Source organism: Ambystoma mexicanum, chromosome 2p (genome assembly GCF_040938575.1).
Source record: "Ambystoma mexicanum isolate Mex_15411 chromosome 2p, UKY_AmexF1_1, whole genome shotgun sequence".
Taxonomy (NCBI): domain Eukaryota; kingdom Metazoa; phylum Chordata; class Amphibia; order Caudata; family Ambystomatidae; genus Ambystoma; species Ambystoma mexicanum.
Genome location: NC_090923.1, coordinates 1014292331 through 1014317430, shown reverse-complemented (window position 1 = coordinate 1014317430; position 25100 = coordinate 1014292331). Strand labels below are relative to the sequence as shown.

General features: G+C 45.1%; 1 protein-coding gene across 1 annotated transcript in view; it reads left to right on the top strand.

Annotated features, from left to right (window-relative positions):
- MAP3K11 (mitogen-activated protein kinase kinase kinase 11) overlaps positions 1-25100 on the top strand; it is a 397361-nt gene that overhangs the window by 298611 nt on the left and 73650 nt on the right. Inside the window, exons 6-8 of the mRNA XM_069644857.1 lie at positions 4008-4121; positions 17571-17715; positions 18044-18135. Coding sequence (XP_069500958.1) covers positions 4008-4121; positions 17571-17715; positions 18044-18135 — 351 coding nt within the window. The remainder of the gene's footprint in view (positions 1-4007; positions 4122-17570; positions 17716-18043; positions 18136-25100) is intronic.

Sequence of the window (25100 nt, the reverse complement as noted above, 5' to 3'; positions counted from 1 at the left end):
GTGGAGGAATATTTTCCGGTGCCCGCCAATGGGCAATTACCGGGTCCGGCAAGGCTGTAATGACCTGGTAATTGGCCATTTGCGGGCGGCGGAAAAAAAATGATGCCGGCGGCAGCCGTGCCGGTTTTACCAGCACATCCGCCGCCATTATCATAATGAGGCCCATTGTATTGGCGCGTTATTAATACAGGAACCTAATCATACATAAACATAGGCAATGCCTGCAGCATGCACCATGAAGTACAATATTTATAATCTTGTAATTTGGATAGCACAATAATGAATGCTACCGTATCAGATTTTTGAGTATTGTTAAACATGTAATAACTAGCTAACAATTCAAGACTTACTACACACTTGTGCTAGTACAAAAAATACATATGAAGACCCACAATGCATACAAATCGGAGGCACCTATAGGGAAACCAAAGTAAGGAAGAAAGAAACAGCATAATCAGAAAATGTTAACATTAAAGTTCATCTTCATGTATACAAATGTATTGTGTGTTTGAGGCTTATTTCCCCATGTATGTGCACCATGAGCTGAGACCAAACCGTAAGGAAAGTACTTTAAGAACATATGACAAGGTTAACGTCTAGATATATAGCACCTTTTTAAATTGTAATTTTCTGACTGTCGGTGAACAAAACCACCTGGCCTAGAAATGTCAGTGAACAAAAACAAGTGGCCCAGATATGTGATGTCATTAGGTTTTTATAACTGCAACTTAACCATAACGTCCCTTTTTAACAACATTTTTCAGTGAATTTCATGGGTTCGATCTCAAAATGTACCCTTGCACAGCTCTTACACCTATTCTTACTCATTATCCATTAACAATCTAGTACAAAGCACATACTTGGAAGAATATTAGCAAAACTGCTATTGATCTTAAAAATGGCATCAGCTATTGCCATCCCTCCTCCCTAAGAGCCACCACCAGCTGGAGGACCTACACAACAAAAAATGTGCAGTACTTCTAAAGACAATGAAGATAAGGTAGAGGAAGTGCCTACCTCTAGCACCCAGAGAGAATCATGGGTGGGGCAGTTCTTTACCACTGTTGGGAATGTACCAAAGGCTCAAGCTACCGAAGTGAAATGCACTCTGTGCAACTTTGTAATCAGTCGCGGACTTCCTGGGCATTACTCCTACGGGACCAGCTCCATGCGCCACCACACCAAATCCAACCACCACAATGCTCTCAGAAAGGTTGTTCCTTTCTTAGCAAGTAGTAGGCTGTCTTCCTCCACCTCATCTTCCTCAACCAATACTGTAACCACAAAGCCTACTTCTGTGGGACACAAAATCCCATCAGCTACCTTGCACGCAATAAACAAGGCTGTTTTTCCATATCTTTCGAAGACTAACAGTCCTCCGCATATACTGCAACACACCTCTCTGCAGGGAGAAGCAATTTTGAAGTTCTTTTGAAGCTGTAATCAAGAAGCATAAGAAACACTGTCCCCTACCTTAGAAGTAACACACGCACAACATCTTCCCCTGTCTACCTGCCCCTCCATAATAATGCTTGGTGCCTCGTCCCTCTTTTCCCTCCCTGCCTTACATTCTAACCTCTCTTTCAAAAACAAAATGCATAAAAAAAACAAAAAGGTTCCTTTATGAACCACCTTTCACAGTTATAAAAAAAAATAGAACTAAATAAAAATCTTAGACTCCTCTACTTTACATTTCTCAGTAAAGTACATAGACTCAATAAGATTTTCCAACATTTCTATTAGCATTTTGTGTTATGCTAATGGCAATAATGTGGCATTCATCCCCCATTCCATGGACTGGAATGGGGGCTAACGGCCCAGCAGCCCAAATTATCGGCCCAAGCAAGTGAGGATGGATAACGAGGACTCGGACTGTTCTCCCCCCCCTTGCAGACCCTGCGATGTGGGATGAAAGCCATTAGCACCCCGGGTTCCCAAGGCCAAAACCCGGGTGCTTAAAAAAAAAAAAAAGAATTTTCCTTCCCACACCGGGAATCCTTTTCCAAGATGGCACCCATGGAAAGGAAAGGCGGGGCTCCGTACAGGAACCCCCTTTAGCTTTCCATGGCAGCCTGCATAAGGCAAAGAGAGCTCCCTATGACCATATTACCACAACACCTTTTTCTTTCCCTTTCAAACCTATCCCACTTTCAAATAAATGTACCACATAGCTGGTCCCAGGTGGACATGGCCACTTTAACCCCATATGCCGTCCCTCGTGGTCATGGCCAGTAGCCACATTGTCCAGGTCATGACCTTATGCCATGACCCAGACAATCTGGCCACTGGCCATGGCCACAGGCTATACCTCAGTCACCAAAGGTATATCACTATTTTTTTGTACCTACATCATGACGCTTGTCATGAAACACTGGCACATTTGCAAAACCATGCTTTAAGGTCCTTGCCAATCTTTTGCAAACCTTTGTGTAGATTCGTCAAATGGCACCTCATTTATAAGCCTTCCCAATATTTGGGACTCTCCCTCTAATGTTGTACCCTCTTGACAAAACAGCGCCCCACTTTCCAAAACCCTTCCGAATCAGGTCTAGAATAAAATTCCAAGGTTTCATGCAGTTTCATTGAGTGGTGTCAAAATTATAAGCCATCCAAAAACTGCTTTTCACTAAGCTAGTAATGCAGAAATAGGCATAGATGTCCCCGAACATCTGAAGTGTTCGTGAGCATCCACGCTGTTCGCTGACTTCTGGGGTGAAAAACACCAGTTTTTTGGCTTCTTACGGCCATATCCCATCCCATCCGCATCACCCCCCACCTCCCGAGAAATAGTTTGAATTTGACAAGTGCAATGTTGTGTTTTTAAAAAGGTTTTTACCACAATGTCTGCGGACACCGGCGGATGTCCGTGAAATTCAGCATGACTGGCGTTTCCAAAAATTGGACGCATTTCACGCTTAGCATCCAAAGAGCGGGCGCGCTCAATGTCCGCAGACCTCGCATCACCCTCTGAACCAATCAGAGGCCTGTCCGTGGCCTGAACAGGGAAGTGAGTCCGTGGACTGAACCCAGATATCGCTGATTTTATTTTACCTGCTTTTGGGCCGGTTAAAAAACCGACTGGACAGATTGCCGCAAACCTGGTGAAAATCCGTCTAGCGGTTTGGGCCGTAGACGTGAGCACATTTTTTTTTACTTTGCATCTATGGAAAAATAAATATTTTTGGGACCCCCCTACAACTTTGCCGGCCCAAGATAAAACCGCAGCAAATTTGTCAAGAAAATTCAGAGGGGGCCATATAGTATTTTTGCAAAGTTTGGTAAGAATTCGTCCAGGGGGAGCAAAGTTATAAGCCGCCCAAAAAGTGCTCTTCCTATGAGATGAGCAACTTAACCTTAACTACAGGGCTGCTACCGCAGACCCTGTAATATCTTGATTGTTAACGATGTTGTGTTATTGTGTATGTGAATCTAAGGAGATACAACCATCAGAAATGCTTTTACAGTAAGTAATGCATTGTCATATCTCCAAAACTCGATATATCGCCTAGCACACACAACACCATTTAAGTTAACGCCTGGTTTCGGGCCTTCATGGGCAAGTTGTTCACATGTTATTGGCTGGTAATGGGCACCTGCCATTTTATGTACTTCGAAATGATAGTGTCCATATTGTGTCCAGACCGAATCTGCTGTAGGTGGCCTTTCACAAGTGTGGCATTAATACCCACGGTTCGCAATGCCTTTTTGTGCGGCTTGCATCTGGCTGCGGGTGCTTTTCTGGAAGGTCCATGCAGATCGCAATTGGGGCTGTGGGTTCCTCTCTCAGCAGTGTCTTTGTGTGGACATTTTATAGTGCAAATGTAGTAAGAACGTGTATACATAGGTTTTCTCCATTGCACTATATTATAGTTGAATTCATCCCATAGAATTCCAATGTTTACTTTACATGCGCTGTAGAGTGGCATCGCTCTTGTCGTGCGTCCTATACTGCACCAAGTTATTTTTTTGTGGCTGGAATCCTAAATATAGTTTCTGGCATCTTTCAGATTTCAAGCACCGCATCACTGTGCAGGCCTCTCCGGGTCTGGATCAGAGGAAGAAGATTCTGGAGAATGGCTCAGGGGGGTCTCCCACGTTCCCTCGCTTTAGAGCCATACAGTGTAAGTGCTGGGTCCTTGGGGGAACTATGACTGGGGGAGGGTGCTCAGTGATTTATGGGTTTGGTTTACATTTGATATTTTATCCGGGGACGTCTGATGGCATCACAAGATTGGATAAATCAAACCATTCAAAAAGCGTTCATCGTAATTATATTACTGATTAAACTCGATCATTGGGCAGTGTATTTTTTGTAACTTATTTGTGTGCAAACCAGGATTTTTTAGTTTATTTTTGTGACCTAAGGATTTGCCTTGCAATTTCTGTCAGGTTGGAATGACTTCTATATTGTAGGTGGACACTCGTTCCTCTATTCAGATAAAATGTCCAAAGCAAGTCACATACAATCAAGGGGAGAGGACAGACTCTGCGCTTGTGGAAGTTGAACATAAGATTGGATGCCTGCTGGGATTGGAGTCAAGGATGTACTGGGCGGGAGGATGGGTTCCAGGACTCGGACTGGGTAATCTTCGTCTATGGCCTGCTTGTGGGGTGAGTCCTGCTTCGAGGTGGAATAGTCTTGGGGAGTTTGCTGGGTTGTGACTTAGAGGGCATCCCACACCCTTTGGAAAGCAGATGTGACATACCATGTAGCTCTTTCAGGTTTTGGGGTTGGGAGAGTGAAAGAAGCATAGCTATCGTATGGAACACTGTTAAGAAGGGAGGTCTGATATGTCTTGGGAAGGCGGCCTTCATGAAAGGGCAGTCCGCTTTCAGTTTAAGGGCTAAGGTAGGGGATTAAAAATTCAGGGGGAACGTATTGGTGGGTGGGGAGTGGCTTTGGAGTCACCTGAGGAATGATGAGGCTTTTTCAATTCTGTTTCTATTTAAAGAGGGTTATCAAGCCTTTGTGAATTTGGAGGGAGGGGATGTGTGGCTCTGTGGCGATGGTCAAGTATTCTTGGGATTCAACCCTTCTTGGAAGATTTCTAGGCTGAGTTCTCTTTCTAGTTCTATGAATGATTCTTGCATGACCATTTCGGTGAATGCCTTTTCCAGCTGCTCATTTTACACCTCTGGCATATTCCCTTATCACTGCAATTCAATGATTTGATCTGTTTTTCTGTTCCGGTTTTCTCTGCCCCGTTACATATGGTGTTGCAGCTGCCCTGTGACTCTGATCCTCTAGTATCCCACCCTAAACTTCAATCTGCTGGTTCCTTTACTTCCCCCTCTCATTCTCCTACATCCATGGGTAACCTCACAACTCTCCACTATCCTCCCATTCTTGATATGCTGTCCACATGCATGCAACACCCACTCCCTGTGCCTCGTTTCCACCTTGCCTACAATTCTAGGGCCATGGCCAGCCACCGCCTCCCACACCTCCCCTTCCTTCTTTACGGACGCAGCAGCGTCCCTTCATCAGGCAGCGTGCCTTCACCACTTCTGCTCTTTGTTGGCTCGCCCGAATTCAGGGGTTTGAAGGGGAGTCCCCTTGCAGGCTTTTATTCTTTGACCCACTGCAGTGTTGAAAATCAAGGGAAGCCCCCTTCTGAGGAGGATTCATCGTTTGTCACCTTCTGGAGCAATATGCAACCACTCTGTTACTGTTCAAAAGGAAACCGCTGGGAAGGGCCTTCTATAGCAAAAGGTTCTGGAGGCTATTCCGGGAACCCCGTTATTCCAGACTCCTAATGTACCAAAGAGGGGCAGTTCTCTCCACAGGCACTGTCCATGAGATGGAGCGTCTGCAAGAGCGTTGGTCTGTTAGGTCTTTTGGTTCCTGAGTTGGATGGGTCTGTATGTTGTTCAGACCATCTAGCACTAGGCATATGACTTCTTTAGGGAACCAGTGAAGAATGATCAGCACAGAGGGGTGGGGGCCTGAGATTATCCAGGCCTCCACATGATGTGCAGTTTTTAGTTTTCCTAAGAAAATTGAGGTCAGCCAGGAGACCATTTCCGTTATCTAACAAGAAAAGGAAATTAACACGTGTGCTGAAGATATAGATCTAGTCTAGTTCGAATTAAATAATTAACCAGTGCCTACATGTTATAAATTAAGGAACAATTCCATTATAAATAGATTAGAGGCAGTTGAAAATCCGTGAATGACTTCATTCTTTACCTTTACCCATATGTAACAAGATACGTGAGAAATGAAACTACAAATGTTTAACTTTCCTTAAATGCACTAAGCACTTTATATAATTTTTATAAAAGTAACCTGGTAGTTTCTCTGCTACATTTATATATTCCAGCAAATATAGGGAATATAAGGAAAACTAAGTGAATATAAATCACACACACAAGGTGATTAGAATTAATGGTGAAATGGACATAAAACCTATTACAGAATTGCCAAATGCGTTCACCAAAGGAAGCTACAGAACCTATTGTGGGTAAAAAGCGAAAACGGACAAACAAAACCTACGATACCATAGAGATACCATGCATGTGCATGTATTTAATGGTGTTTTGGAACTGTTATTCATTTGTACGTGATCAAGCAGCGGGAGCGCTGCGAAACGCATTGTACCATGGTTAATCTACCTTGTGGATGCCTAAATAAAACTGGATATCTGAATATACCTGCCGTTGTATGATGGGCTGATTTTATGAAAACTGAAACTGGCGTACGACCGCAATTTGGAGAGTGCTGTCACCTTGTTGAAGAAGCGGAATTACTTCTTCTTATTGTTGAAATATATATATATATATGACTTGTAGGAATGAGTATCGTATCTTCACCTAATACTTGTGTTCTATTCATAAGAGTGGAAAGGAGTTCATATATATCCAATTCCCATTAAAGGATTTTGATAATGTTTTGTGCCTGTGATCGTACAAGCCAAGTGTTTTGCCAATATGGCTTTTTCAAGGCTGATCATTGTTAACCAGGTTTTCCATACAATATTACAATTAGCAAAAACATAATTTGTACATGTATACAATAGCTGTTGAAAATACAAAGACAAACCGTTTAAATGGGAGAAGAGTGGAGAGAAAAGGGAAAAAACAAGAACAAATTGGTTTCGATTTCATGTGATACTCCTATCTGTTTTAATGTTACATACATCAAATAGTTAGGTTTCCCTTCTTACAGAATATCCTTATAGACGTGGTCATCCTATTATTGTCCCGTCTCATGTGTGAACGGGATGGTTCCATAAAGAGGCAATGAGCTTGTATAAGTAAGCATTTTATAACAGTCTTAAGCAAGACGTGTTATAATCTTTGTGTAAAGGAATTACCTTGTCCATTAAATTGGTTGAATATTCTTATGTCGAGTTGGTCTCTAAAATGGATACAGTAGAACCATTATCTTATTCAGAATCGGTTTCTTATTTTCTATAAATGGGTGTTCCCTGGCAAAACATATATAATATGGTTACATTCTTAGTATTGATGCTGAATTTTAAAAATGGCTGAGAACTTAATCATAGCACAGGCTTTGACTGACCTCTTACCTTCTTTTTTGTTGAGCTATGTATTGTTGATAGGCTACTAAGGTGGTGTTCCACGTGTTATGCAGCCGCCAATCGAATGTGCATTTATACAGTGTATAGGACGTCATGCCGTACTATGACCTAATTACGTCACAGCTGAATATGACATTACGCAATAGTGTTTGAAATTTGCCATATACGTAATGCATAGTGATTGGGAGTATGTCTAATATATATATATATATATATATATATATATATATATATATATATATATATATATATATATAGTTGCCTGATTTACCAATTAGTTGTTTGTTTAGTCATATGTATATGTGATGTTAATACAGATAATTTAATTATTAGTTAATCTACTGTCCATGTGGTTGCAAGGTTATATCCATGTGTACGATAGGGGGGGGATTTTCCTGGCTACCTTGCAAATTTTGGTTGTTTGAAAAAGTAGGAAGTAGGTTTTCCACGCTTTTTGTGTTTTTGTGATAAGTGCAGATTTTATTCATAAAATAGGGTGTGGGCTTTTAGCCCAATTGTGGTCAGCCTACACATGTTTCGACATTGTGGGTCTTTATCAAGGCTATTGGTGGTTGTCAAAGCCCCTGTTGGGTTCCTGTGTGGATTCTATCAAGGTCCTGTGTGTTCACAGCTGGGCTTTTCGTGGGCCATGGAATCTATACCGCGCGGAGCTGTTGCGACCTCGGTCTAATGGCCATAAATGAATATATCCATGTGTATCCTTTCATAGTAGTAACCAAATAAGTGCCATCTTCATGAGACTATACTGTCCACGTTTCTATCACATTTTTATTTAATGTTTCACTGACGTACTATGTCCGCCAATTCAGCTTGTTTTTGTATGTTCTACATTAAAGGGATAGTCCAGTAAAAAAATGTATCTAAAAAATAGGCAATATAAAAAAAATAATACTAGCACTATTTTTTTTTAAACTTCCTATGGAAAATTATTTTTTGTGAAATGGATGCCCGCCTGTGCTGGCTTTTGCTTTTGCGGCACTAATGAAGGAAAGCCAGCCAGCTGTAGTAAACAAAAGCTACCGCTGGGTGGCTTTTCCTTCATTGGTGCCGGGACTCGGAGGACGCGGACCGGAGACCAGAGCAGGAAAGCTGCAGCTGAATCTCGGTAAGTGCTATTTATTTTTTTAAAAAAAATAAGCACTAGCTGCGTTTTTTTTTCTAAGTTTTCCGGGCTGGAGGAGCCTGGAAAACTTAGAAATAAAACTGCAGCTTTAAAAACGTTGTATTTATGTTTGCGGTCGCTTTTGAAGCGACCGCAAACATAAATACAACGTTGTGTTTGAAAACGCAGCGGTTTTTCTTTCCGAGTTTCTCAGGCTCCTCCGGCTTGGAGGAGCCTGAGAAACTCGGAAAGACAAACCGCAGCGTTTTCAAACACAACCGCGTTGTGTTTATGCCTGCTGTGGCTATCACTTTAGACCCAAAGTGAAAGCCAAGGCAGGCAGAAACACAACACGGTTGTGTTTCTGCCTAAATCTGCTTCCCCATTTGGGGCTCTCGGGCTCCCCACGGGGGGCCCGAGAGCCCCAAATGGGAAGGCAGATTTAAGCAGAAACACTGCAGCATTTAGCATTTCCCATTTGGGGCTCACGGGCCACCCGTGGGGAGCCCGAGAGCCCCAAATGGGAAATCAGCTGTAGGCAGAAACACCGCGGCATGTAAACACAACCGTGGTGTGTTTCTGCCTGCCTTGGCTTTCACTTTGGGTCTCCGGTGCTCCCATGGGGGAGCAACGGAGACCCAAAGTGATAGACACAGCAGGCAGAAACACAACACGGTTGTGTTTGAAAACGCTGCGGTTTTTCTTTCCGAGTTTCTCAGGCTTCTCCGAGCCGGAGGAGCCTGAGAAACTCGGAAAGAAAAACTGCAGCGTTTTCAAACACAACGTTGTATTTATGTTTGCAGTCGCTTCAAAAGCGACCGCAAACATAAATACGTTTTTAAAGCTGCGGTTTTATTTCTACGTTTTCCGGGCTCCTCCAGCCCGGAAAACTTAGAAAAAAAAAACGCAGCTAGTGCTTATTTTAAAAAAAAAATAAATAGCACTTACCGAGATTCAGCTGCAGCTTTCCTGCTCTTGTCTCCGGTCCGCGTCCTCCGAGTCCCGGCACCAATGAAGGAAAAGCCACCCAGCGGTAGCTTTTGTTTACTACAGCTGGCTGGCTTTTCCTTCATTAGTGCCGCAAAAGCAAAAGCCAGCACAGGCGGGCATCCATTTCACAAAATGGATGCGCCCATGTGCTTGCTTTTGCGAATTTTGAGCTTGAATAACTCAGTTTTCCATAGGAAGTTTAAAAGAAAATAGTGCTAGTATTATTTTTTTTATATTGCCTATCTATTTTTTAAATACATTTTTTTACTGGACTATCCCTTTAACCTGTGTGTCCTTAAAATATTAGTGATTCAGCCAAAGCCCCGCAGCAGTGAAGCCTGTGGCGGGGCAAGGGCGCAGTGTTTGGTGCTGTTCTGAATCCTGGCAACACTCTCTGGTCACACTAAAGTGTGTTTGCCATCAAAGGTAACCCCACGTGTAATGGCAATGATGAGTACAAGGGCCCTGTTGCAACGAAGAATTTTCATCTCCCGACTCCTGCTGACACTCCCCCCTTCCTCCCCCCCCCCGGACTCTGAGCTACCCATTTCTACTTTGGCCTTCAATGGGTCTATTTGGCATTTGCCAACTGACATGGTGCAGCGAAGCTGCCGTTATCGGCAAGAGAGGTGGTCAGCGCAGCTGCTGGCCAAAACCTGTCAAGTCTCCCCTTGACCCGCTGCTTGGCTCCTGATCTTGCATTCACCGCTGTCTCTCTCATAGCCCTTACCCCATCTACCCCTGTGCCACCTTCTTTGGCTGCAGGTGAGCATCTGTCGCCCACTAGGTCTGTCAAGCTTATAAGGGAATCGGGGTCTCAATCCCCTCTTCCGAACCACAGAAGCCAAATAGATTGACCCCTCCCACCGTGGTTGGCACGGGCGCCTGAAGACTGAAATCACAGGAAGCCACGTGGCAGCCAATGGGGGGAAGATGGAGTTAGGGAAAAGGGGATGGAGTGACAAAGGAAAGGAAAGGAGCGGAGCATACACAAGCAAATACATACAATACAGCGATATTCCTGAACCTCTATTTCCTGAACGCCTAACCTGACCTCCTATACCTGTAATGAACTTGTTACATATGAATCATAATAGCTTTTTAAACTCCACTTTGCACCTCATAGAATACAAGCGGATAATCTAGAACATAGACTTGGAACATAACATATGGATTGAACATAACGTAAGACTTGGACAGTCATTTCTTGAACACACATAGATTTGCTTACAAGCTAAATGGCACACACAAAAGGATGACCCTTTTTATGAAGACACGAGCCACATGGCCCGTCGGGCACAATGAAGCCACAAACAATGATTTAGGAAAAAAAGACACACACGAACATGCCCTTGTACGCTGTGGACCCATGCGTGTTCTTTACATAATCCTTCCCATTGCCCAGTTTTATCCGTTCAGAGTTTTATAGCATGTTTCTACACATGGCGTGTCTAATGCATTGCATGTATCTTAGGGCGTGTTACCTCACACACCCACTACAGCGTTGAAGTAGTCCATTAATACACAAGTAAGCATATAGCAACTCCAGAAAATGAAAACACTTAACTGATGGTCCGGATGCCTCACAAGGACATCCGGACCCTGAAGAGCGATGCCCGAAGCTTATGGGAGCCCACTTCACCGCCGCGGCCCGTGGTTATTCAGCTGTTCGTCACCGTCGCGGCCCGGGGAAACTCCAAAAGTCCTTTGGCGTCTGAGAATTTCTGCATGCCTGCTCCTAAACTGGCGTCGCCCGTGCTAACAATCATTAATTACCTGCACCGAGGCACGGGCGGCGGCGAGTTTTAACCGTTGCTGCTAATGAGCAGCTGTTGTAGCGCGCGATAGAAGAACTACACCTCTCCCACGCCTCATGGGAAATGTAGTTTATCGCCTCTTGCAAAGCAAGAAGCGCCGACCTGAAGCTTTCCTCAGATTCCTGACAAGGTCGCGGCCTAGCTCTTTTCTCTGCTAAACCCCACTCTGCCCTGTCAAGCCCCCTAAGCCCCAAGCCATTCCATCAACCATGACATTGATTGATACGATTATTGATCCACCTTCTGAAGATGTCCACATATCCAGGGGGTGTGGATGTAACCACGTCCTTGCTGAGTTGTCGGATATTAGAACATTGCTACTAACATTGCTAGAAGCCCAATGGAGAAGATGGGAGGACTGGGGGTGGCGGGGGAGTTCACAGGAGGAGCCCTTGGTCATTAAAACAGCCGATAAGGGGTACAAGATCCCACCCCCAGAACGCCATATTGAACAGGACCCTTTGGGTTCAGCCACCTCAGAAGGGATCGCTGGCCGCCGTAACCTGGCACCTGGGAGATTACTTTCTAGCAAACGGCCGTTTGAACCTAATGTTAAGATCAGGGAGAGTAGTAGCTTTTCCAACCCTAGGACAATGATTCCGTCACTGGTGGTTTAGGTCCCAACCACTGTGGGCATTGAATGCCCCAGAAGGGAAGAGACTAGAGTCCATCGTCCACGCAAGAATGGGAGTATTTCCAAGCCACCTAACCAAGTAAGGCTCAAATGTGCCATAGTTTATCTTCATGGGGCTCCCAAATTGGCAGCAAGTAAGTTGGAGCCAAGGGACGCCCTCCTAAATAAATGCTCATATTGACTGCGGACCACTAGAGGCTGCGCCTTTGTTTCCAGGGAAACTATGGGGGGATGCTGCAGAATCCCAAGCAAGGGCAAGAACCTACTTGATAGAATTAAGGTGTTTTTTTGGGGCTGCAGAATAGTAAATGAGGTCCCGGGAAGTAGTGGGTGGGTGGCTAGGTAGAACGTCCACAAGTGGGATTTCAGTCAGCTCATTCCCTCTCCCAGATTTTGTTGGCCCACATGGAATCGCCACAGTCAATACACACCTAACTGGGGCAAACCTTATATCTCTGGGTCAACGTCAACCGGGGACAAAAGTAGTAGGGTCCATGGAATTTTGAAAAGGGATGGTTTATCTTCAGATGTATTGAACTCTGTTCTTGCTTTCTAAGCATTTATTGTATTAGGATGCACTTTGATGGTCTGATGGCCGAATAAAGTTATGATTGATTGATAACATATCAGTGATTCTTGGAATAATGGATTACATTGTGTGAGGAATCGGAGGGAGCTGTGCAGGGAAGCAGCAGACACGAGCCACAAGGGAAGCCGTACCGAGAGGAAAGGGAGAACCCGAACGTGGTCTGTCAGGTGAGGACTACTCAGTTTGACGCTGAAAGAATCCTCTAGGCGTCCCAGCCCCGGGCAAAGTGTGGCAGAGAGAAGAAATGCGCACCTGGGAAGTGCTGGAAGAGTGCAGAGCTGCTGAAGACCCCGCTGGAAGCCCGAAACGCTATTGTAGCCTTGCAAAGGGACGCAGTGCCCAGGAACTGCTGACACCGCAGATACCCAAGAGAAGGAAGGAAATGGGTACGCAGGGTGTCCGGGAGATGCTGAAAGGTCCAGGGAAGCAACCAGGTGAATATAAAGCTGAAAGCAGTGGGTCTATGACCCACAATGAGTTGTATACTTTGCATCAGAGTGAACCAAGCGGACACAACGCAACAGTGCAAGTCTGGGACCCGCACCCAAATACGAGAATAAGAGGGCCTGGGACCCTGAATGAGTTGTGTGCTTGGCAGGAGAGTGAACCAAGCTCATTCAACACACCAGTGCGAGACTGGACCCACACCCATATGAGAAAAAGATAGCAGGAGAGTGAACCAAGCCATGAAAAGTATTGAAAGTCTGAAGACTCGCACCCACCAGAGAGGTTGGGAGCAAGAGTGTAATGAACCCTGGATCTGACAAAAGGAGTCCTATGCTTCATAGCGCACTATGATAAATTCATAAGATAAAGAAGCACGAACGCAAGACTCATTACTTTGTGAATGACACAGTGACATTTCATCTAAGAGAAAAGGGGCGCAGGAACACTAAAAGAATGGGCATAAGAACATTTTTGGGGAAAGGAGCACAACCCTAGCTTTGGAATCTGGTATTTTGGAACATTATTTTACATCACTATTTATTACCAGAGAGACTAGGGACCTTTCTGTTGAAAACACAAAGAGCACTTTTTTACTTTAAGACTAGATCATCCTTGCACAGTTACTTTAAGATTGTTAGTGTTGGGGACAGAAGTAGGTTTTGAGACACGACAGTGACAGACTTTCAGTTTTGGACTTCCTGACAATTTCACTAGTTTTCTTTGAGGTAGGGGAAACCCCACTTAGCTTTAGGGATAGGGAGGGAATTGTCCAGCCCTTTATTATTAAAACAGTGTATACCCAAAAACATGCCACTATTGTGTCTGAGCCTTACTTCTGCACCCTTACAGTTGTTTACACCTTCTACAAAGCCCAATTGGAGCATATCAGTATCAGATTATTATACATTTAATTTGTGGCATGTATATTCTTGCACAGCCCCATTTTATTTGCATTTGTTAGAACTAATATTTACAAGACAACATTCATTTAATACGCTCTGTGCCTGATCCATGTTGTAAAGTTCTTAATTGCCTGTCTGAATTCCAGTTGACGTCGCCCCTTCTGACGTCTAGATTCACTTGTTTTAGTCCAACAATTTTAATATCATTTTTATTATCCAATTGGTGGTGCTTGTTTCAGTCAGTGTGCAGCCAGTGGAAATTTCGGGTGTTGTGCTCCCACCATATTTAAATGTTCTCTTATCCTAATATGAAGCTTGCAGATAGTACTTCCTATATACAATTGTTTTTACGAGAGTATAGGATGGCATGCACAACTATCACAGGCACAAAACATCATATGCTATACAGTGTGACATTACAAGATTAAATAATCCTTTGATTAATTTTTGGTAATTTGATATTTATTGTCCAGCACGAGACAATGAATAGGAATAGGAAAGGTATCTAGCATTAAAAGACCAGCACTGACACAGCCGTGTACACTTAGTTCTAGAAGGCAGTTGGAATGAAATATGTTTGATTAATTTTTGGTAATTTGATATTTATTGTCCAGCACGAGACAATGAATAGGAATAGGAAAGGTATCTAGCATTAAAAGACCAGCACTGACACAGCCGTGTACACTTAGTTCTAGAAGGCAGTTGGAATGAAAATAATGTTGCAAGTGCAGGGGAATCCCTGAAGCACAAGGTAATTGATGTTAATGAACAGCTGAGTTTTGTTGGCACCTTTTGATGAATAGACAATGAAGTGTCCACAAGAGAATTAAGTGTCCGCAGTTGGTGGAACCCTCGCGTGCCCAGCACACCTGGTGTACTGTATAACAGTCAAATGTTAGGAATACATCGAATAAATGATCAATGAAAATCTTCAGAGGCCAGTCTCTCTATAGAATCCATTACTTTAGTTAAATCAGAAAAGATTTTAATCAAAACAAACATTGTAATAACATAATATAGTTTGTAGATTACTGTGCGGATATGCACCTGAAAAAAGTGAAAAGCCTGCGACAAATTGCTCCCGAGGAAGAATCTTTTCCCGAAACGCATAGAGCTGATGATTCCATTTTGCAGAAATAGTTATATTATGCTATTAGTACCATTTTTGTTTTGATTAAAATCCTTTCTGATTTACCTAATAAGTAATAGATTCTATAGAAACACTGGTCTCTGAAGATTCTCATTTATAATGTATCTGATTTATTCCTAACATGTGACTGTTATACAGTACAACAGGTGTGCAGGGGGCGCGAGTGGTCCACAGACTGTGGACACCTAATTGTCTGTCTTGATTTTCTTACAACCTAGTGCTAGGGTCGAGTTTCTCCCCTGTAGCCTCTACTCACTTAAGCTAGACTATTATTGAACATTGGTGTGCTCCTTTCCATTTGGGTGAGCTTTCGGTGAAAGGCAGTATCCAATTGCTAAGGTCACCTAGGTGTTCAATTTATAGGTTTAACCGCATAGAGAGGTGGAGGTCCTTGAGGATACCTCCTAAAGTGCTGAAACCGGTAGCTAGTAGAGATCTTGCATTTTCATATAAGAGTATTTATTTTGTTATTCAGAAAGTGAAATATTAACCAAAAGGCCTTTTGGCACTGGAAAGAGAGCACAACAAGCAAGATGTGTTTACACAGTAAGCAAGGTAGTAAGCAAGGTAAGTATTTGAGTAAATACCAGTGAAACAATAAGATACAAGTTAATCCCTTAGACAACCAGCAGGAGAGGAAGAAAAAGTTCATTTGGGGAACGAAGTAAAGTGTTAACGGGATTTTCTAGACTACCATGACGAGGACAGGAAGAAAGAAGGCATCTCACCTCAGGAAGACTTGCCCAAGTTGTCTTAATGCAGATTTCCTAGAACCCAGCACACATTGCTCTCATTTTGGATACAAGGGTTGGCTCTGATACTTCTGCATGAGCAAACTCCAGGTGCGGCTTCTACAAGCTGCTTGATGTCACCCTAGTGAAGGTGAACAATGTATGTGTATCCAGGGTCCAAGGAACCAACTACTCGGCATTGGATTAATGCCGAATGCCCAGTAGTTGGTTCCTTGGACCCTGGATACAGATATCAAGAAGAATATCAAAGATCAAATTGGTCTAAGCAGAGTGCTCGAGCTCCAATTTCCAGATAATCGGGGTACTGCCCCATGCACTCTGCATACTGCACAATCCGCTTTGTCAGTGTGCAGAAAAGACAATAATGGGAGGTCTCCATCGCTCTCCACTCCTAGCTGATGCGCTTGTTGGCCAAGGATCGGCCTAGCTGAGCGATGGCTACAGTAAGTAGATAGGACATGTATGCATAGCTGGATCAACCTGCCTAGCGTGCGCCATCGACTTTCATTCATACACCAGGTATGGGCCACATGGTGCTTTGGTGCATCTCTGCAGTGCACCATCTCTGATCTGTGGTACCCGTCAAATACCCTGCACCCTCGTGGAGGGTACACGACCACATGCTGCCCCGCTCTGCTTTTTGATTTGTGCTAGTGCTTTTTGCTGCTGCCTGCGGGCCTGTCTCCTTTCTCCGGTCATGTCAGAGATGTCAGTGCAGTCACTAATCAAGTGATGGTCTCCCTTACTCCAAGTCCCACCGTATGTCAGTCTCCCTCCCACATGATCCTTAAATATATCTTTAAGGCTATCTTCAGACTATTCTCCATGTTGATTCTGTGCCTGATAAGCCCATTATTACAATTGTCGCTCCCGCTGAACGTCTCAGCAGAGAGTTGAAGCATTGAATGCTCTTGGAATTTGAACTCCTCAAACAACGGGGTGTTAAAGGTGCACGGGTGGGAAGCGAGAGATGCTGTCACTGCTATGGAGACCCTCTGGCCCAAAGTGCCGACCGTCCCGAGGAGCCAAATGTACAAATCAAATTTAACTGCTGTGACAGTTACATTTGTAGTGTTTAGTGTACAACGAAGACGGCGCTTGATGATAATTGAAGAGCGTAAATGGAATTAATGGTTTGAAGAGAAAGGAAGAAGATGGCAAGTGAGACATGAACTAATGTTGTAGGGGAGAAAGTAGAAGTTAGATGTGGAATGGAAAGCAAAAAGGAAAGGAAGAGCAAGAAAATGGGTCTGGAGGGAGGGCGCAAAAGCAGAGGTGAAGATTAAAACATAGAAAGAGAGAAAGAAGTAGGTGATTAAAAAATAAAATTGTGGGCAACCTGGAGAAAGCTGAGGCATCTTTGGCCAAGCAGCCTACGGGCAGTGGATCTTCCTAACTCCACCGGTGCCTAAGATCAAGCACAGGTGGCCTTACTGACCGCGTGTAATGTTTGTTGGCACCAGGAGCAGCGGAAATGCAGATTTCTTTGGCCAAATACCTCTCTTGTTCACTGTTGCCCACTGCCCACCTTCATGCTGCTTTGCTCATATTGATCCTAGCCCGCTTGCATGCTTCTCCCTTTTCTGCTAATTAGCCACTTTTTCTTTGTCTTCAATGATCAGTGGATCCCAGCGAAACTAGCCAGACCTGGGGGCGCAAAACAGCCCGCCGGCAGCAGGAGGACGGCCGCAATGGCGAGAAGAAATCCGGCTGGACATGGGGACCTAGCTCCCCAAAACCGGGGGACTCCAACAACCAGGATGGGAGGTAAGAACCCCCCCCCCCCCAATCTTGAGTGACCCATGTGTCTTAATGTCGCCTGTGCTCAACGTTTTATGTCTGACGTTCTGGTCAAATAAACAGTGGTAATCTCGAGTCCCCATTGTACCAATGCTGGAAGTAGGGCAGCATTGTGCGAAAAGAAAGGACAGAGCTGGTCACGGGCTATCCTTCTCACATGCAGCTGGGTGGTCCCTATGACTCTCATTGCTTTGGATTCTGACTTGGGCAGTGGGGTGCAGCTTTGGGGAAAAATCGGAATCCTGTGTTTGACGCACACTATTTAACCTGAGAATCATCCGTGTTTCCCATTTAGGAGGCGGTCTCGCCTGGAAGAGACAACCTGGTACATCGGGCAGGACCAGTCGGATACGATCTCGATGTCCACAGAGGAGGCTATGCTGAACGGTTAGTCTGGGGATGAGGGGTTGCTATCCCATCACTGGTTAAATCTGGGGCATTCGGGGTGATGTTGCTTAAAAAGGGGAGGGTCCTTGGGTTTGGTGTTAGGGCCATTCCTAGGGCAGAAGTGCCTGTGGAGTGGAGCTCTGAATAGCTTTTTGGAATGAAAACAGATTTCTCAGTGGTCATCTGGTAGCCTGAGCTAATTGGACAAATATTGTAAGCCGAAAAAAACTTGGGTCCGCTTTTTATTTTGAAAAACATGGAAAGTGTAATTTCCAGGTGCAGTGTGAGATGCATTCTCAGCCTTCACTAAAGGGAAGGGCTGACCTAAGCTAGAGACACGCTAGACGACGCCATCCTCCATATTTGAAATGATCAAATGCAGCGAGGGAAAGTGCATTTCCAAAAGAACCTGTGCACTCAGTCCCACTTCCTTTTTTAAGTCAAGTTTGGGCAAATCACCTGGTCTTGACAATTCTACTAGCATAATGAGTTGCACAGCGAAAGCCCAAGTACTATACCCAGACTTTGTGTTTTTTTTAAAAGTCAACAAATCTAAATGGCACAAAACCTTTAAAAATGGTTCCTAGAATGTCCATATAACAATAGAACCTAAAACAAAGAAGAGCCACACTAGGGCAATAGTTAGTTAGAGAGATGCAGGAAGGCACCGCCGGGACAATGCGTGTGGCTGAAGGAGCGATACATGGGTTAAAAAGCACCTTTTACAGAAGACATCGGATTGTCGCATGCTTATCCAGGAGTTCAGTCTCTAGTGGCTTTGTCAGGCTCTGCTGCAGTCTTGTTGCACTTGGCTACTGGCCCGCCAGCCACTTGCTCTGCATAGAGAGGAGAACGACCACTTCAGATCAGTGGGTGGTGTTTCCTGCATCCCTGACACCTCCGCTCCCTCCCCAACCTCCCTGCACCGCATGGATTCCACAGAAGGCAGCCAAAGTGTATCATCCACCATGCTAAACTCCCACTTTTCTTCAAAGGGTAGCCATAAGGTGTAGGCTCCCAATCCCAAACTTCCATAACTTGACGCAAAGCCCAATGGATGGGTGGGTGCAAATGCTTCATACTAGCCAGTCCCTTCACTTTGGAAAGTCTTCAGTGCACACAAAGATGATAGCTCGTGATGTGCCGTCTGTGGCTGGGAATTGGAGATTTTGCTTGGTAGTGAGTCGCAAAAGGATTCCAATCTCGTGGGGGTCACCCGTATGTTTATTATGGCCCTCTGGATGTAGCTGGGACTAAAGCGAAATCTTTTAGTTGGTCCACCATACTTAGTCATAAAAAGATTGTTTGTGTAAATCTGGAAACCGTCAACACAATCCGTATCCCCCCACGATGTCCGGCTCAATCCTTTTCCTCGATCTGTTGGCAGCTGCCACCAGTCTGAGTCCATGAGGTCTAAGCCTACCTCCCACCTAAATCGTTTATACCCGAACAGAAACTTGAGATACGAAATACCCGGAAAGCATACGCAATAAAGATGATACAAGTTTTGTAAAATTAAATAGTGGCTGCAACCAACCTCATATCAACAAATTAAAGGGAGGTCTGACTTGGTGGGGAAATGCCCCAAAGTCAGATTCATCTGCCTGCGCACACCACCATGTGCAGAGACCTCAGGGCAAAGGTGCTAACTAGTTGGGCACAGTGGCCAAGCTGCTCCTCGGCTGTGTTCGTGCACTACCAACTCTCTAGGTTGACCCACTGGTGTTGGCCAACTTGGACAACTCATTTTCTTGTCTGATTCACAGACTTCCCAAAGCCTCTCCTTGTCAGCAACTATATATTGCACCCTTTGAGTCCCAAGAATGTTTGTGCCACCATGGGGACTGAACTCGTACCAACAAAGCCTTGCAGCTCTGTGTATTCTAGGGGTTGTGCCTCCACCAACTACCAGAACACTAACCCCAAATGGGAGACACTGTTCACCACAGAGCTGGACATGCTTGCTACCAATCATGACAAGCTAAAAAAAAACAATTTACCATGTAAAGACAAAGAAGGGCTGCTTGTATCTTATTTCTACTGTAAAAATCTTTTTTGTGGAAAATAAAGGAAACTATGACTATGTGCCAAGCAATGATTATAGGCAGATGTACTTATCGGTGGGGAAGCAGCCAATCAGGTTCCTTGGATCACGTGCTTGAACTACTGATCTAAGCCCGCGTTCCATGGAACCCAATGGCTGCTTCCTTCGCCCCGCGTCGCCGGCTTCTCCCACCCTCTCTTCCCTTCATTTTTTAAGTAACCCCACCCACCTTCCCCAGCCCACTTACCTGATGTGGCGGTGGCGATGCCTGCCACTGCAGATTCGCTCCGTCTCCCTTTGCTGGCCGCCATGGAAATAGAAGAGGGGCTCCACCTTCCAGCTCTGTTGCGGCCATCTTTTCTATGTTTTCTTTCCATGGACAGGACGCGGCGAGGAGTCCTGTTCATAGAAGGAAAATACACCGCTCCCAGCACCCCGGGTTACCGGATTGGCAATCCGGTGTGCTAATGGCATCAACCACCCGTTTGGGCTTTTAACTCTGGCTCCAGGCTGTTATCACCCATTCCAGCCCTTGGAACGGATGCAGACCACTATCTGAAAACCCCAAGGTATACGATTTATAGTTGTCTTACGAACAAAATCATAATTTCATTACTAATCGGAACAAATGACCTCTGTGTGTCGGGTGGGCTCGTGCCAGACCCTGTGAAAGAAAGGCAAGGCCAACCAAGTGTTGAGCCCTTCTAAACACGCATACCATCAAAAGTTGTTTGCAGGTTTACCCTGTGGTAGCTCCGGTGAGAAGCGCACAAAGTGTTTCATACAGTCGGGCGGATGTCTTTCATGCAGCACCAATCTAGAAAGAGTGGGTTGAGTGCCACTCCATGCCACTCTTTATCGTGGCCAACCTCGAAACGGTGCTAAATTACTGACCCAACATTGGCGTGCCTTTGCTTTGCTGGAGCAAGATCCCCTCTTTCATGGGCCCGAGTTCCAAGAACTCCCCGTTTACCCTAACTGGGTAGAAGGTATCATGACTGCAGGCCATTAGTGTCGCCCATTCCCCTCTGACCCATCTGGTCTATTTTAGACACTGGCATCTTTAAGCTCTTTGTCCACTCCACGTCTACCTTTGCTGCACCCGGTCTACATTTCCTTCATTCTTGGCCTCAGCCAATTCACCAACCCTTGTGGCCACCTAAAGTGGCTATTACAAAAAAAACATGTGTGAACACTATCCTCTAACTTTCACCCTTGGTACACATGCATTCATATACTCCCCATTTTATGAGGTGACATCTTAAGGCCTCCTGCTACTGTAGCTACCACCAATTCGTGAGATAGGACGTCATCTCACCTTGATTTGGGCACAAATTGATAACTGGTATTCTAGTAGACATACTGGCATTCCTGCTCCCATTCCTCCATACCAAGTCTGTAAATTCCACGAGCCCAACCAACTCAGTAGCCCCTGAAACATGTCTTGCAAACATGTTCCCTGTATTCCTCAATTACTACTCAGACCTGCCAGTTGCAAGTGTAAGCAATTTTAATAGAAAAGTCTATTAGCCCAAATGGCCAGAGGTCATGTGGGAACTGAGGGCCTTTCTCTCTGCCTTGAGTGTGGGCTTCTTGAAAAATCTCAGTCTTCAGAGCAAGCATCAGCCCTTTGTGTTACCCTGTACCACAAATCTAGCAGAAAAATATATCCAGTTTCAATCCTTTCTACAAACGCACGTTTGCAGCCCCGGCATGTGTGGGCAATCTGCGAACTACTTAATACTGCTACAATGGGCCAGCTGCCCAACCAAGACGCATGTGTTTGCCACCCTGGCTCCAATATTGTTACCACTGCGAGAATTGAAAAGAACTCGAAGAAATGTACATTCCTGCTTAAGTCTCTGCCGCGCCACGCCTCAGGATAATTTTCAGCACCACTCGGTGCCAAGAATAGCTTTTAAATTGATACTGCCGGCAGCAATTGTACACTACTCCAACGCCTTCCTGCCAATAGTCTTGCCTCCTCACAAAGGCACCCTTTTGTAACTCTGAAGAAACTCTTACCACGCCTTCAAATCCCCTTTCACTTCTTTAGACAACCTTGGTGTTGGCGTTTCAGTCACCCTAGCTTAGACAAATGGCTCTACAAAGGAATTACCCTAGTAGTGAAGTTCAGTTGGCACAAGCAGAGCAGGAACTTCCTCTATGCCAGCTTCTTGCTTAATAATCAGCACTACAATGGCTACGTGAATGCATCCAAATGTTCTCAGTAACGTGGTACTCCCAGTTTTGTGTCCAATTGTATGGTCTAGAAGGCTTGACATGTCAACGGACCGCCCTAAACCCTTGCATTACTGTGGTATGCGTCTGGTCCTGCTGCCCGTACAAACAAAATGGATGGAGTAGTGTGGAATGCCTAACGAGCCATGCTGCTCCTTGATTCACTGTTGCAAAGCCTTCTAAAATGCTCAAAGATGGCTAAAGGCCGTGCACAACCACTAGTCAAGAATTTCTCTTGTGCAAAACCCATCGGGGGCAGGCAGATTTTTGGGTGCATGGCATGCAGCCCAAGTGGGCGGTATATTGCTTCTTTAACCAACAAGGCTCCTACACCCTTGACCCCAATCAATCTCTGACAACCCAGAAGATGGCCACATTTCCGAGCACTCTGCCACACTCCAGTGATGGGCAACTGAATTCCTCTCCCCTCTGGAAATCATTTGAGAAATCCTTGTGGATGTGCCCACTGCCCTCTTTCTTGGGTACTGTCCCTAATCGTGATAACCTCTGGAAGCTGCGAGTGGCTGAGTGGGGCTAGATAGTGAGACTGGGCCTTGTAATGTTCAATTTGCTCCTTACCCCTTGTATGGTCCTTGCCAGCTTCAAAATCATTTGTAAGGCCCTTTTACAAAATGATACAGTCCCTTTCCTAGGAAAACAATGAAAACTAAAAACTAACTTCAGCTCCGATTCGTGCGCTGATGTGTTGGCCGTCCTTCCGCCCCCAGCCCGGCTTGGTGCACTTGCTCTTGGGATAGATCCTAGCACCTGATTGACCCCTGTCTCCCTGTTGCGTTTACAGTAGCCCCTAAGGTGATATTCTTCGCAGGCTTGCCACACGTGCACACTGGTCCATGCTGATTCCATGCCAAACAGCCAGTACACCCCACCTTTCATCCACTGTTTTTCTTTTGTGTGCATCGTGGCTCCAACCCACCGAATGGTTGCAAAGTGCTCTCCCTTGCCTCCATCTTGTACTACGTATGCATTATGTCCCAGGGAATGATGGGTATTTCTTCATGTTTATATAGAACTCCTGGCGGGAATACAGAGGCATTCCCCTTTGTACCTGTTGCAGAGTTTCTTTATCCCATCCCTGCGGTGCTATAAACCACCCTGTGAGTAGGGTGTTTCCTGACAAACGGTGGTTCAAATAGGTAGTGGCGTGCAAGGTTACTAACTGAGCTGCATACCAAGCTCTTGGGAGGCTTCTTCTTTGGGTCTACACGTGCATTATGAAACCAACAGTGTATATTCCCCTCCCTTCCTTTGTTGATGAGTTCAGACCCAGTACCTTACCCCTTAACAACCATGGGGCTGCATGACTCGCCTCCTCCCTTTTTGATGTGGGCACAACCTTTTATGATGATTTGGGTTGAATGTAGGTTGGTCATTCATCTCCCCGGGTGCAGGTAGGTACTCTGCATAGCGATTGCCTCTGACGTCTACTCCCCTTCCCCCTTATTTTGTCCCTATCCTAACCTCTTGGCCCCACCTGTCCTCGTTACCTTGTAGAATGTCGAACAAGCGCCCAATGGACCCTTCTTGTAATGTTTCATCTCCTTCCACTCTGAGCCATCATGTTGGACCACTCTTCCCTCTCTCACAATCTCGATCGCTGATTGGCACTTCACTCTTTTGCTCAATATTCCAAAGCTGAAGTGATCTCAGCACTTACACCCATTCTCTATATAATTTCAATCTGACCTCAACCTCTTCCACCCACTGCCCCAAGGTCCGCATCTCTGGGGTTCTCTTAAATCGTGACCCCATCAAGGTTTATCCTACTAAATATATTTTAAAATCTTTCACTCTGCTAGAACACTTATTAGCACTCTGGTCCTCTGCAATCTCTACCGTTGCTCCAGTCACCCCCCTAGTCTTCCTCTGCATTCTTACGTGCACTCTCTTCAAACTCCATCCATTGTCCCCCTGTTGTCCTCCTGCCAACACCTCAGTGGAAAATGGCCTTCTCTGAAGCAACGGTTCCTCTTCAAATGCCTCCTCCTGTTCTTTGCTCCTCCCACCAATCCAACACTATACCTTACTAGGACACTGTGATCACAAACCCTTCTCAAAATGCTACCAGCCCCATATTTAACCTCCCAATCTACTCACTTCACTCCTTACCGGTGGAATTCTCCTTATGATTGGAATTCTTTTAAAATGCAGAACAGAGTAACGTGGAAGTGGCCAAAATAAAATTGGTGATCGAAATAAGTGCCCTGAAACCGCACATCCGCCTCTCTCGTGGGATCCCCGATGCCTACAGAATAACAAAAGCATCACCCGTTCTCCTGTGACAACCATTCACGTCCCCATCTGTACACCATTGCAAACCAGTGTGTATATTCTTACTGATGGGACCTTATTCTACTTGCTGTACATTTCTGAATTGTCAAATTATCGCCCCCTTTCTCTTGTTGCCGGTTCCTCTTCACCAACAGGTTGATGTCCATTCATAGTCCACTACCCTAGCATTGTTACGCACCTCGAAATTGGATTGCTCCCTGTAGTTTCTGGTCAAAGTACTGTTTTCCCTAAGATCGATAAATGCATATCTATCCTGGCTCCTTAAATTTCACTCCTTACTCTCCTGGGCTCCCATTCTTGACTCTAACTAGATGGCCCACTACTGCTTCTCTTCCTACTAAAGCGTCTTCCCACATGCCTGTCCCTT